The sequence below is a fragment of the Callorhinus ursinus genome, unplaced genomic scaffold (genome assembly GCF_003265705.2).
Source record: "Callorhinus ursinus isolate GAN/ISIS: 27379988/994484 unplaced genomic scaffold, GSC_fseal_2.0 scaffold3, whole genome shotgun sequence".
NCBI classification, from domain to species: domain Eukaryota; kingdom Metazoa; phylum Chordata; class Mammalia; order Carnivora; family Otariidae; genus Callorhinus; species Callorhinus ursinus.
In genome coordinates this window covers 41,647,855-41,663,110 of record NW_027397065.1, presented here as the reverse complement: position 1 = coordinate 41,663,110, position 15,256 = coordinate 41,647,855, and the positions used below count along the sequence as shown (strand labels likewise).

The 15,256-nt window shown below is 38.0% G+C and overlaps 1 protein-coding gene across 3 annotated transcripts in view; it reads right to left on the bottom strand.

Annotated features, from left to right (window-relative positions):
- Positions 1 to 2,639: 2,639 nt before the first annotated feature.
- GABRB2 (gamma-aminobutyric acid type A receptor subunit beta2) overlaps positions 2,640 to 15,256 on the bottom strand; it is a 253,324-nt gene continuing 240,707 nt past the window's right edge. For all 3 annotated transcript variants that reach the window (XM_073890315.1, XM_025867088.2, XM_025867089.2), the window contains one exon: positions 2,640 to 8,647. In XM_073890315.1, coding sequence (XP_073746416.1) covers positions 8,300 to 8,647 — 348 coding nt within the window. In that variant the 3' untranslated portion in view covers positions 2,640 to 8,299. The remainder of the gene's footprint in view (positions 8,648 to 15,256) is intronic.

Here is a 15,256-nt window from a genome sequence, read left to right as displayed (position 1 = left end):
TCATCCTGCTGTTTCTCATACTACTTTCTGTGGTTGAGGGACTAAGGGTACAGTGGGTCCCAGATGGGAATGTAGTAATGAATCTAAATTCTTAAATGAAGCTGTTTAGAAAAAACAAATTTCTCTTCTACTGAGATGTTGCTGATGCTTTCACTGTGATCACAAGACTCTGTCACTTTATAGACATGTCTGGGTCAGTGCCAGAGGCTAGCTTCCCAAGCTTCATTACACCATTTGCCCTGAGGTCTTTCATTTCTTCAGGTCACCACCACTGAATCGTGTGCAAATCTCTACTTCCATGTTTCCAACTACCCTTCTGTCCAATCTGAGAGAAATTCCCGTTCTCTCTCTTTACCCTCAATGACACTCATTTTCCTCAGTATTTGTGGAACACTAAGCATTGTCTCTTGAGTATGTTCTGTTCTTTCTAATAAAAATCTCTTAAGTGAAAAAATAAATATATAAATGAATATTAATGTCCTAGCTAGCCACTTGAAACAAGAGAAAGGACCAGAACATATACAAATCAATACATTGATAAGGAGACCTACCATTCTTTGTTACCTACTGACTATTAACCCCAGCCTAATCATTTTGGGGCTGTCTGGAACTTATCATCCTATGATTATTCTTTGGTTCTAGAACCATGTAGTGGTTCTAGTACCATGGTGGGTAAGGTGGGCTGCACATTTAGCTAATGCTCTGCACATTACATCACATGGGGATAAGAATGTTTTTACATTATTTTGCTGCTGTCTGCTTGAGGAAATCAAGGATTATGGACTGATTATGCCTGTTCATATCCCTGAGTTTTCCTACTGACCTGGTATTATTTTGGAGGGCAGATTTCATGGTTTAGAGGGATATTCTGCATGAAAAATGATATGTGATATTCAGAATTAGAACAAGTCTCAGAAGAGAGCCAGGATATCTGAAGGGTCCTTAGAAGAAATCATAGTAGTTGGAACATGAGTAGGAGAATTTATCCATTATGAATTGGGGATGTCTGGGGATTTTCCCTTCCCAAGGTAAGTAATAAACCATGAGCCACACCTATAGTATCATTTCCTATTGGCTCTCTCACCATCCCCTACCTACATGAGTTTATGTGCACACACACACACACACACACACACACACACCATCAGTTATTTGAACATATTCATGTATTTGAGCATACTTGTGTTGTCTTTGCTGGACAGAATGCTGAAACTTAGCATGAAGGGTGTCAACCGCAAATGCATGAATTTTGCATTTCTAGATTTACATAATTTGAAATTTACAGTGTAAGCTGAGAAGAACTGATTCTTCACTCATCCCATAATTGGATCTTTTCAGTGGTGTTTATTCTTTGGTAGCAATAGCTCCTTTTAATCCTGACTTTATTGGACAATTGTGTCCTGACAGGCTGCCTACCTTACAGATAGTGTCTATGGGGTGCTGCTTGGACATTATAAAGTCATAAGAGGTGAAAATCCCTAAGCTTGTCACCAAATGATTTGCTGGATTTAGGAAAGTTCCCACACGTTTGAGACGTGCCACATAATCTTACTGGGTAGGGGCTTTGTGCGCTCAACCTCTATTTTTCCAGTACTAGTACAAGATCTGGTAGATGGCAGGCTCTGAGCAAATGTTTTTTGAGAAATTACCAAAATCAATGAGAAGTGAATAAGCCTGGTTGCCCACTTTTGATGATGAAGTGGAAAGAACTTACAAGGATTTGGGAATGAGACCAGCCTGGGTACAAATCCAAGTCCATCCACTCTCACAGGCATTTTTCTGATATTATTTTACTTGAGGAATATGGTAAGGATTAAATGAGTATAAATCTGTACAGGCTTAGCATAATGTCTCCAGCAGATATATATTGAATGTTAAATGAATGAACACGTTTATCATGTTTCATGATTAAAGCCAATTTTTAAATTAATTATCCTTCATATAAACTACCTAACCTAAGAGAACATTTAATAATTACTGTAAAGTTTTATATACAATAGAATTTGTGATATATATGCTGACTATTCTAGTGATGATGATAATTAACATAAGCAACAACAATAGTATCTACTGTTTACATACCACTTACCATGTATCTTGTATGTTGCTAAGGACTTCTCATGTGTTATTACATTTCATCTTTACAACAGTCCTATGAGGGAGGTGTAATTGTATCTTTGCTTTAGAGATAAGAAAACAGAGTTAGATGGATTAAGTAGCTGCACAGTCATATACCAAATATGTGACAAGTTTGAGCTCAAACTCAAATCTGCCCAACAGCAGGTCCCAAGTTCTGAAGCTTTCCATTGCTTTTCACAAAAACCAAGATTCTAGGGGCATCTGGGTGGTTCAGTCGTTAAGCGTCTGCCTTTGGCTCAGGTCATGATCACAGGGTCCTGGGATTGAGCCCTGCATTGGGCTCCCTGCTCGGCGGGAAGCCTGCTTCTCCCTCTCCCACTCCCCCTGCTTGTGTTCCCTCTCTCACTGTGTCTCGCTCTGTCAAATAAACAAATAAAATCTTTAAAAAACAAAAACAAACAAAAAGATTCTACAAACTAACTTATACTAATAAATTATATATGTTGTATATATATGTGCATATATATATGTTCTGAACCCAATGAAACTACACACACACGTCCTTTTAAGTTTTATTTATATTTCTTAGTTCAAGAATTACACACTAGCCAACATTATTATATATTTACATGCTGAAACTGGTTGTAATAAGTTTAAATTCAAGAAAATAATTCTTATGTGCTACTCATTTATAATCCTCATTTGTTACTATCTCATGTATCCCAGAGATTTTAGTAGTCCTGTTTTTAGAAAGACATGAAAATAAATGCAATGATATTCACGTGTTTTGCATTTTCTAGCCATTGGAAAATGTGCATTATGTGCATATTAAGAAAGGCTACAAGGTAATTAGTAAGGCTGATAATCACTACATTGTGAAGAAACTAGAATATCACTTTTTATAAAAGGACAATTCAGAACTGTGCAGGGACAATATTCATAACAGAACTATTTAAACACCCATGCAAATAAAATTTAAAAAATGTTATGGAATTCAAATCATTTGCAACTTTGTTTGAAATAATTATGCTTAAAATGACCATGGTTGAACTAAAATTACTGAACTGAAAAGGAAGAGATACAAGCTGATGGAACTGTCAACTTGCTTCAGGTGGTACAAGGACACACACAAAGGCATCAGATTAGTGGACATTTGACAGGAGAGAGACAGTTGGTTTTGAAAGTTAAAAAACACAAAGTTTTGTTTGTCATCATTTGGATCATATTTATCTTTATCACAAAAGAACTTTTCAAAGCAAATTAAATCTAATGTCAGAATTTTGCATATATCCACAGAAATGTTTTATTTCAATTTTCAAATAACTAATAGATTACTTAAGGGTGTTGCTGCTTTTTTTTTCTTAAATGATTTCTTTAGGGCAGTATCTTAATTCACATTCTGTTGGCTCCTTACTAGTTTTTACAATGTTCCTAGTGTATTTGGAAAATATTTTTAAACCTTTGGTGTAAAGCAGTCTTTTTTTTTATTTTCTTCCATTTTTTTCTTTTTTCTTTCCTTTTTTGTTTTTTAATAATTCTGGAGTCTTTGGTTAAAAGGAATAATACTATCTAAGGACAAAATGCTATTATTTAAAAAAAAGTCTTGTGTGTATTATGTGTAATAAATTTCTGGAACAGGTATGAATAATAAGCACTTTTATTTCCTGTAGTGCCATCAATATAAACTTTTACTCTTTTAAAATTGAGATTTAAGTTACAACCTTTGGTTTCTTGAACTCTGACATATAAAAACACTACCAAGTTATCAATGATCACTTCTGCTTTTCCCATTTCCATTGCTAAGGCTACCTCTTGGTTGTTACATTGACTACAGAAACACTACAGCATTTCCCATAAAGGGGATGAGAGTGGGAGCGAGTGAGCAGAAAGTGAGAGTATGTGTGTTTGAATGTGTGTGTGTGTGTGTGTGTGTGTGCATGCATGTATGTGTACATGTGTGTGTGATAGCAAATTGAAACCCTTCTGTCTGGGATCCCAAACCATTTATGCAAAAGGTGTTTAAATTACCCTACTGGGGCACTGCAGTAACTGTACTTAGTAAAAAATAAATAAAAATCAAGAAAAAAATTAAACAATTATTTGTATCTATTCATTTACAGCATGTTGAATTATTTACATATTATGACACATAAACTTAAGCCATAAACAGAATTAGCACGTTGCCTTACCATAAAATACAAATTAGAAGTTAAAAATATTTAAGAAATCTGTTTTAATATTTACACACGCTCAGTGAAAGCTATGGTTGCTCACATTACATGGACTCTGTACACTTCGCAAAATGGCATGATTGCTACACTTGAGAGTATTTGCCCTAACCAACATGGTGGGGTTTATTTTTTTTTTCCTCCTTCAAGGAGGAATTTTTTTTTATCATTTTCTGTTTTCTTAAGACTTTATTTGTTTTTAAATCACCAATAGACAATGTTATTTGTTTCCTTGAAAAAGAGAGCAAGTAGATAAGCAATGTGAGAACTAGTTAATTCCCGATGTTCTGAGGTACAGTACTATTGTAGTGTCAAACTGTGCAATGGTTCATAAGAACTGTAGGCATTGATCTGCTGATAGAGAAATGCTCAGTACCCTGTATTACTAGTTTCAATATGCTGATTTGTTGGTTGCCAATTGAAAATACTCACACACTGGTTTAATGAAGGAAATAAAATGTATTAGCTTATTCCTTTTGTTTTCCAACATACGAATGCATATACATGTATGTATGTTTATATGGATTGATATATACACATATATACATGTAAATATGTTGTAAGACCTGTTGTTTGTTGATTGTTTTGCTGTTTTTGTTGTTGAGTATGAATTTAATCATAAAACTGGAACACAGTTACCTATAGAAAATGGAAATTGTGTTAGTTGCCAATTTAATGCAGGTCTTGCTTTAAATGAACATGATTCATTTTCCCACTGCATTCCACTGAACTTTCTCTATGTGTTGTGCTTTTGTATAAGCTGACAGAATTTTTGTGTTCCTAATGCTAGAATGTAAAGTCTTTTGGTTCATAAACCATTATTATTATTATTATTATTATTATTTTTACTTAGCACTGCTTTTGAAGACATGAGAAGAGAAAAGGTCTAGATGGCACTGCTTAAGTATTTTCCCCTGTTATTAAATTGCAGTAGAAAGAATTGTAACATTCCTTATGCAAACACATGATTATGTTGCATGAGTTTTCAATTCTGAAAATGCATTTCATACCTACTAGCAGTCATGTACAATATATATATACAGATTGAGATCAAAGGTTTCATTTAGACTGCATTTTAGAGTCAGAATTTGCCTATGAATTTCACAAAGATGAAAAACACCTTAATTGCTGGCTATCTGGCTGTTTCATAATCAAAAGAAAACTATATATATATGTATAAAGTGATAGTAATACCATATCAGAATTGCCAAAACACATTTTTGTGGTCCTTAAATTTAACCACTGGATATCAAGCTGACTGGTCTTCAAAGACTTATGAGATCTAGCACCCCTCCCCGACCCGCCCTCAATTTGGTGACTACCAAATTCAATTCAACTACAGTAAAAATATAGTTAAAAATAAATTCTGCATCTACTGATATCTCTGGGCAGAATGAGTCAGTCGTTTCTACCTACGTGGTTATTGAATGCCAATATATGGATTTTGCTCTAGGGCATCTGTTTCAAGCTCCTGTGTTTCTCCCTTTTCTGGTTTCTTCTTGTCACTGCGAGCAGAAATGAATCCCTGGTCATATATTTTTGAGGCTCATGCTGCAAAGTTTCATCTCTCACTTTGATCTAGATTACTATGTTGACTTCCCTGGACATCTAAATTTTGTTGTAACCATAAATGACAATATCAAGGATTTTTATGGCTTTTATGATAATTGCAAATAAGAGCCCACTTCTAGACTTGGGCTCTGAGTTGTCTCTAGAAAAACCTTTCCAGAATGGCATTTTGGAGTTGTGCACCTGAGTTATCGATATGCTCCTTCCTGATATATGCTGCCCAAACTTTAACCCCTGGCGACAAGGGACAGGCACTTTTATTAGAGTGATGCCCCAAAATGATTGCTTAGGAGAAAGTGTGTCTCTGGAGAAGCTTGAGGAATTTCTACTCTGAGCCCATGGGCAGAAACTTGGTTGGATTCTGCCCAAAGGCCATACTCAGAGGTGTTCAAGTGTATAATCAAAAATAAAGGCCAGAGTTCCCTTTGCTGGTGAAGGAAAAAAAAATACCTCCCATCTTAGAGCAAATTTAGAAAGCTGAATGCTAAACCCTTTCCTACCCCCTCTGTCCCTGAAAGTTGGAATAGGAGGGCAGTAGGACTCGATCATATTCCAAGCTGCTGAATTATCAGGGGGAAAAAAACCATACACTTAATCCACAGGCAAATACTGGCCTTGGCTTACTCTGCACAATTAGGGATGTTACTTTGAAAAATAAGTGTTTTTTTGTTTTTAAAATAGAAATAGCAAAGTCATCCTCCAAGGAAACATTCAATCAAATCAAACTTTAAGGAGAAATTAGCAATTCACTATTTTCCCCAAGAAAAGCAAAATATGAACCTCACATTGATAGAAATAAAATATATTAGCTTATTCTCTTTCCTGTCTCACATATGAATGCATATGTCCAATTAGTATAGAAAAAAGCACACTCACATAATTCAAAAATTGAATAAAAACAATACATCATGTCTGCCTATCAGTTATATACTTTTCTGTAATATCAACTGAGGCTCATAACATTCATCATGTTAATGTGGCTTTGTTGTTATCCTATGCTACACTACTTTTCATATGTTCTTTCATTAGGCCAATTGCAACATACACAATGAAAGCACCCTTAAAAAGTCAAACCCAACAAACCCACAAACTAAGTCTACTTCACATAATCCTTTAAGTATTGTTTGCTATGAAAAATACAAAGGTGAATTTCACTGCACATAAGGAAATATAGTTCAACCAATCTCTTCAAAGCCTTACTTTGTCTCCTAAGAATATAATCAGGATTTCAGAAACAAGAAAAGCTGGAAAGGACCATTAATCCTTTAAAGAAATGAACAAATCCTTCTTTTGAAATACCCTATTAAATTCAGAAATAAACTTACAGGGAAATGTACTAGAGACAGCTGACATCTGAGAAGATCAACCTGTTTGCTAGCTTTGTCTGTGCTGTTAGTATATTTGAGTGACTCCCAATTTAACCTACATCTAAGATATTCTAATTTCGCTAACTTTTCTATTTTGTGGTTGTCTTTTGATTAGATAAACTATAAACACTTCTTTAGGTCTGCTATCAAAAGCTTGTGAAGTTGGGGGAAAAAATCTCTCTCTGGACCTTTTGCCATTACACAAAATATGTATAAACCAGATGCTGTGTGGGGCTGATGATAAGGGTCATGTTGCTTGCTTGCTTTAATTTTGTTAAAATAGTTACTTCTGGATTTTTCACTCTGCTCTGGATAATAAATTCTTATTTTAACCACCTAGGAAAGAGCTTTTTAGAAACCTTTCTTGGCCACCATGCATGATAATGTTCAGCAGTCCCCAGTTTCTAAATGTCAAAATGGAAGACGTCAGTGTTGACTCCCTATGCTTAAGCAGAGACTGGCCAGATGGGTTACCGAGTTTCTGTCTTCACTCTCCCTATCCTGTTTGAACTACATGAGAACCTTCCACAATCCAGTGGGAATTATCTTCCCATGATGCCATTATCACCTTCGTAAGACAGGCATAGAACACCTTCAGTAAGCATGTTGGCATGGCATTGCATATAATATTTCATAAGCACAGTGCCATCTCAACAGCATGCCAATGTTAGAAATGACGATGGGGAGTATCTGGATATGACCACTTCTCAGTGAAATGACTGGCAATGCTCCTGAGCCCTCTAAGAATAGCTTCTAAATAATTCCCCTCAACAGAGCCTGCACACTAAGCAGATAAAGTGGAACACTCAGACACAGTCTTGCCAACATGTGTACAAATCACTTGCATTTTAACTGGAAAACCACAAGGACCTTAGTGTATTCATTACTTAGCAGAAGCAACCCAAATAGTATGAAATGGACCACAGGATAGGCCAGCAACTAAGGTATTTTAGCATCGCTTTTGTCCTGGATTGATGTGTTTTCCAAGTCCTACATCAGGCTGTACAACCGGTTTGAGGAGGAATCTAGTCCTTGCTTCCCATGGGAGGCTGTGTTTTAGTTCACATAATAAAGCCAATAGACGATGTTGAAGAAGGAAAAAACCACTGGGAAGAATATGCGGGACCACCGATCTATGGCATTCACATCAGTCAAGTCGGGGATGGTGATTTTCAGTTGGGAGGCGCGTCTCCGCAGGCGGCTTTTCTTTTGTGCCACGTGCCGTTCCAGGGCATTCCGGCCGAAGCTGTGCCTGGGCAAGCCGGCTTTCCGGTACTGGATGCTGGTGGCATCGTAGGCCAGCATTGTGCTCCTGGGGTCTCCAAGTCCCATCACAGCCTCAGATGTGGCCATTTCGTTCTTTATCTCAAGAGTGCTCAGTAAGATGTTCTCGTGTGGGTCCATCTGCAAGGAAGAAGAATCAGAGAAGATGACCAAAATGGGAAGTCTTTGTTGGTGCTAATTATGCAAGGCGCTACGATAGGTGGGTTAGGTTGTATTTGTCAGAGTGGCTAAGAGAACTGGCTGTGAGGTTACATTATCCCAGAGGGATTACGAACAGATATGACTCATCATTTGACAACCAGCATGGCCCCCAAATCAGTGTATCATTTAGAGCCATTTGAGATCACTGAGGATCATCAAGCTATGCTCTGAGACGAGAATATAGTTTGATCAAGGCTAGCGTCTCACGGTTTAACTATCTCATAAATATCTTCTAATGGATGTATTTTTTTTCCCTAATGGGTATAATTTCGATGCTCAAAATTCAGAAGCACTCTGACATTCACCATTCTAATGATCTTCGTTCAGAGAACCTTGCAATTACCAAGTTCTTTTAAAGTGGCCATTCAAGAGATGAAGAAGGAAGAGAAGCATACTGGCTGGGTCTGTGGGTTTGGGAGCCAGGTGTCTGGGTGTAAATCCTGGTTCTGCCACTTACTAGCTAAATGACGTTGGGTGAATTCCTAAATTGAACAGTGGCTCCATCACTATAAGCTACACAAGTTTCAGTTTCTCCATCTATTAAATGGTATGACAGTGCAACCCTAGAGGATTTCTGTAATGACATCATGATATAATAGACTGTTGCTAGTACCATTTTCATTGTTTATACTTAGGGGCATATAGAGAAATAGAAGCATGACACACTATAAAGAATTTACAGTTCTGATATGAATACACACAAAATTAAGCTTTGCTAGGTATGAAATAGTATTAAGGGATTAATTACTGAATTGTGCTCACAATAATAGCCAAATTACAGATAAATTCATGATAAAACTAGAACTAAAAACAGTAGATAATATTTGTTAAGCACTGGCTATATATGCCAGAGACATTTTCATATAATTTCATTTGATTATGCTACTTAACAGTCACAGTTATAAGATATCACCTTAAATTTGCTGGGTCAACATAAAGAGGGTAAAAGAGATTTTTGAACAATGGAAATTCAGGCATCATGTGACGTTCCAAAATGCAATAGCACTCAGAGCAACAAGGAACTTGAAAATTAACAGCTGGACTAACTGTGCCTGGTAGAGGGGTGAGTGGGGTGGGGAATTGACTTGAGAGAGGAGGGAAGGAGGCAGGATTCAAGAAGAGAGTCAGTCCAAAGCTGGCTATACTAAGTGGAATTCTGGGCCCAGGGAGTAGAATTGAGGTGGCCTGTACATAGGGTGATCCTTTTCTCTCTTGGGTGATTTCTTCTTGGCAAAGCTAAAAGTAAAGAATTGAATACTTGATGTCGTGATACCTAAATATTAAATGACCATGTAATTTTTTTTTGTTTTGTTTTGTTAAGAAAGGAAGATCTGTGTGTCTTATTTTTAAGAGCTCTGAATTGCTACAGATAATAAAGCCTAGATGCAACACATTATTATTAATAACAGAGTACATTTATTTTGGTGGAGAATCAGGATATGCCAATGGCCAGTAAAATTTCTGAAATATAAAATAAAGGAAAAATGATCAATAGTAGATACTGGTGATATATGGAAGCAAGGGATATAACCAAACACTTAATTGGAAGATAAAATGGTCTGAGCTTCACGAATTATGCAGAAGGTAAAAAGAAGGCTGCTAAGATTATATGCTAACAATAAGCTTTCAAATGTGGTTTAATGACCCTTTATTATAAATTCAAATCTAAAATCTTTTGAGAAATAGAAGCTGTAAAATATGCTAGAACCTAGTAATTGACCAATTAATCTCTGCCCACTCATTAGACATTCTGTATGTTTGGTTTATGGTAGTATTTTGCTTAGTGGACATGTTTAACAAATACATTACTAAGATTAATTTCTAAAGTTTGTAAGATTTGGAAATGAAACCCAATAAATGTTGAAACACTTCTGTCAAGGAAGGGCCAGGTAATGGCTTTAGTGATGGACCCAGTGGCCCCAGGGAAGAAAGCAAATATTCAAAAGCATGTACCATGCACCAAGGCTTTGTGGAAACTGTCTCGCTGAATGCTCACAACCATCTTTTGAAAAGGAATTCTTTCCTAGGTTTTCAGTGAAGGTGTTCACTAAATTTCACAAACTCACACATTTACTAAATGGTAGAGGTGGCATTCAAACCTTGATCATTAGAGTGCACAGCTTGGGGGAGAGAAGTATGACTTCACAACACAAGGAAAATGAAGCTGATGGACGTGGGGAACTTAGCACCCCTCATTATTTCAGACTAGGTGCTTTCTTTCTGTTCTGCTCTGGGTTGTTAACTCTTATTTTAACTACATAGAAAATAACTGATTAGCAAAATTTCTTTGGCCACTATGCATGACATGTTCAGGAATCCCTGTCTGCCGCACCCCCCCTTCTAAGCACCAGGATATTTGTTTTTCTATTGAGCAATTTTATTGAGAACAGTTGTGAATATCTATCAGACTTGGGTGAGGTAAAAATACAAGTCAATAATAATAAGCATTATAAAAATAACAGGAGCATGGCAACCCTCTTGGGTCCCCTCCCTCTTTGGGAGCTTTGTACTATCACTTTACTATCACTCAATAAACTTTGCTTTGCTGCCTACCTAAATAAATAAATAAATAATGGAAACTTGTTTTAAGTTGGATAATTTGTCTGATTTTGGTGAGTTTCTGTTTTGTTATCTATGAAATTCAAGACTTGTTAGATTATTCTTAAAGCTTTATTATATATTATTTATTTATTTATATTTTAAATAAAGATTTTTATTTATTTATTTGAGAGACAGAGAGAAAGCACGAGCAGGGGGAGTGGCAGGCAGAGGGAGAGGGAGAAGCTGACTCCCCACTGAGCAGGGAGCCAGATGCGGGGCTCGATCCCAGGACTCTGGGACCATGACCTAAGCCAAAGGCAGATGCTCAACTGACTGAGCCACCCAGGCACCACTATTATCTATTTTTTAATCAAAAATTTAAAAAATTTATCTATTGAACACTAATGTGTGTCTGGCACTGTGCCAAGTATCATAGCCACAGTGGTGAGTAAAAGATGACATTGTTGCTGGTCCCTGCTGCTGGTCCAATAACAGTCTCCAGAAAGAATACTGGACTTGGAGTCAAAAGATTGGAAGTCTGGCTGCTCTATTTGTTATTTTTGACCTTGGAAAAGTGATTTATTCACTCATTCATTCATTCATTCGTTCAGATTTTATTTATTGATTAAGAGAGAGAAAGAAAGAGAGAGTGGAGGAGGAGCAGAGGGGGAGGGAGAGGGACAAGCAAACTCCCGGCTGAGCGTGGAGCCCAATGCGGGGCTTGATCCCAGGACCCTGAGATCATGACTTGAGCCTAAACCATGAGTCAGACGCTTAAATGACTGAGCCCCCCAGATGGCCCAGAAAAGTGATTTAGTCCCTCTGAAGCTAGTTTTCTTCAACTGTAAGAATAGAGTTTTGAGAGATTAACTGAGACAGGTATGTGGGAAGGATTTGGGAAACAGAAGTGCTACATAAGCTGATTGTCATGACAGGCTACAAATGCAGGGGGATACACAGGTGCTAGTGGGCTGGGAAAACACAGTAAATAGCTTTGCCTGAAAAAAAGTAAGTATGTTGCTCTTGTAGTGTATGTGGAATAGATACAGGTGATGAGCTTTTCGTAGGTAAGCCTAATCATTTCAGCACTGCTGGAGACCTGCTCAGGCTGAAGTGTGGGAGGGGTGCGGGTGGGGGAGGTGGATTGAACATGTGCACCAGTTTATATGGTGCTGCTCCTCAATGTTGTGGTACATTAGGATACTTCAACCTCAAAATCTGACTGCCTGTATCGTCTCAATGTCCCTAATAGTCAAGGAATAAATGAACTTGAATTAAAAAACAAAACAATGCTTTTCCAGAAAACTCTCATCCTTCACTCTCATCCTTACCTTTACATAAAGGTAAACCTACATTTTACCGCTGTAAAGTGGAGAGGTATAAAGTATAACCACCTTCATTTCTAATTTATTTCCCAATTAACAGTGACCTGGAGGAAGCAGCTCAAGCAGGTTGTAGTTTATTAGCCTGCACCTCAGAGCTAAGCCGTGAGACAGTGCTCTGATTACCCCACCTTGTCCTTCTTTAAAAGACCAGTTTTCTCACCATTTTCTCATGTCCTATATAAAGCCTTCCAGATAACGCCGACCTTTTTACTTGCCTCCTTAGAAATGAGCTGCATCCCTCCCCCGACACCACACCATAACATCCATTTCTCCAACTTGCTTTGGAATCACCAGTTCTGAGGATTTTTTTTTTTTTTTGAGGTATGCCATCATGGCCTAATCAACCCCTGGAATTGTGTTGGTTTTTATTAGAAGGGGGGATACAGTGCAGTGTTTCCAAGTTCTAATTCTGGACTCACAATCCAGCCTTTGATTCTGGAATGAGCCATTCACAAGCTTTGAGACCATGGGCAAATCATTCAACCTCTCTGAGTTCATTTTTCTTATAGGTAAAGTGAAGGAAAATGCCAACATCAGTCTCCTCGAGTTGTTTGAGAGGATTAAATAAGACAGCACATGCAAACCCTTAGCCCAGCTTTGCACATAGTAAGCACTCAAAAAATCATAACCGATCTTGTTTTAAAAAGCAATAAATATTCATTAAATGAATACATTTGATCTTCCACTGCCATTTTTTTAAATGCCATGGACTGTAGGAGCAAACCAGAGCTTTGAATTCATCAGATTACTTAATTTTGCTTTGATTAGTGGCTTCTGTAAAGTGCTGAGAACTGCTTAGTACAAAGTAAACACTAAATGTTTTTGTTATAATACATGATACATTTATTAAATATGATAAATAAGTCTAGACTGAGTTACTTCTGAGTATTGAGGTGAGATGGGTAGCAGCTGCCTTTCATTTCATAGGTGGAGAGGGAAAACAGTGTTCGTGGGTTCACAGGTGCACCAGCACCCTCCTGGCCACCAAGGGAAACAGCCCCGAGGCGAGCGTCAAAGAGGGAAATGGCACCATTGCTGGTGTGGCCGAGCAGGGAAAGGGTCCCTCTTGTTTCCTCATGGCCCTTCAACATTCCACCATAATGCTTGTCATCACAATCATCTGTTTAATATTTGTCTGCCCCACCACCAGACTACATTTCTTGGTAAAGGCAGAAACAAGGTCTGTCCTTTCACTGTTGTATCTCCAAGCACTTGACATGGTGCCTGGCACACAGTATGCTTAATAAATAATCCTTATTGGATGGAATGAATTTTGTGACCCTTAGTAACTCAATCCCTTTGTGAGTCATCAATAAGGTGGATTTTGGTGTGCCTGGGTGGCTCAGTTGGTTAAGCGTCCGACTCTTGGTTTTGGCTCAGGTCACAACCTGAGGTATCAAGCCCCATGTGGGGCTCTGTGGTGCTCAGCTCTGGGTCTGCTCCATTCTTTCCCCCTCCTTCCCCTCCTCCTCTGCTCTTCCCCCTGTTCCTGTGCACGCAGGCATGCTCTCTCTCTCTTACTGGCTCACTCTAAAATAATAAATAAATAATAAATAAATAAATAAATAAAATCTTTTTAAAAAGGTGGATTTAATTTTGCAACACCAGTCTGAAGATTGGAACTGCTTGGGGCTACCTCTTGAATTCCTTTCCTGCTCTAGGGCTTCTCCCTCGATTTATATAGGTGTCTTGCTGGAGCATCATACTCAGGAGCCTGAAATCTGGAAGCAGATTTCCCACAGTGCCCTGGCCATTTACATGATGGATGCCTCACTCTTACCCCAGAGAAGGGAGCTTAGTGAGTAGCCACTGGAAGCCAGGACTAATCATTTTACATTTTGACCTCTTTCAGTTATCCCAGTGGCCCTGTGGGCCAGGTACTGATCTCATGCTCAGAAAATAAAGCACAGAGAAATTAAGAAACCTACCAAACGTTTGCACAGTGAATTAGAGCAAGAATTAGAATCTGGTCTTTTTCACTGTGTCATGCTAAGGCACAGCAGCAGCCCCCAAACCCATGTGTACTCTATAGCTCATAAAAGAGGACCCTCTCAGTGCACGGTAGGGGCAAGTCATCTGAAGGCTTGCACTATTTTCCTTAATGAGGAATGAATAAGAGTGTCTGTATTTAAATATGTCACAAAGATGACAGCTGATGTAAAATCTTGTCAACTGCAATGCTTTCACCTGAGTAGAGTAGATACCTGTAGTCTGACTATTCACCAACCCTCCCAGTGACAATTTCTGTCTGGGAACCACCACACTCAGTATCTCTTTGGTTTGGTGGATGGTATAGTCTGTTTCAGTGCTTTCTAAACTTGAACATGCATCAGAATCCCTTGGGAAGCCCATTAAAACATAGAGGTCACTAGGCCCCACTCTGAGTTCCTTAGTCAGTAATGTCTGGAATAAGGCTCAACAATCTGCATTTCTAACAAGCTCCCAGGTGATGCCAGGCTGTGGGGATGAAGTTCACAGTTGGAAAACTATCAGTTTATTGGAAGCAGCAGAAGGGCATGACTTTACACAGTTGTGATACTTCACCTTGGACAATAACCTAACTTTAAATAAAGAAGAAGCAGAGGCCTTGAGAAATGAAGAA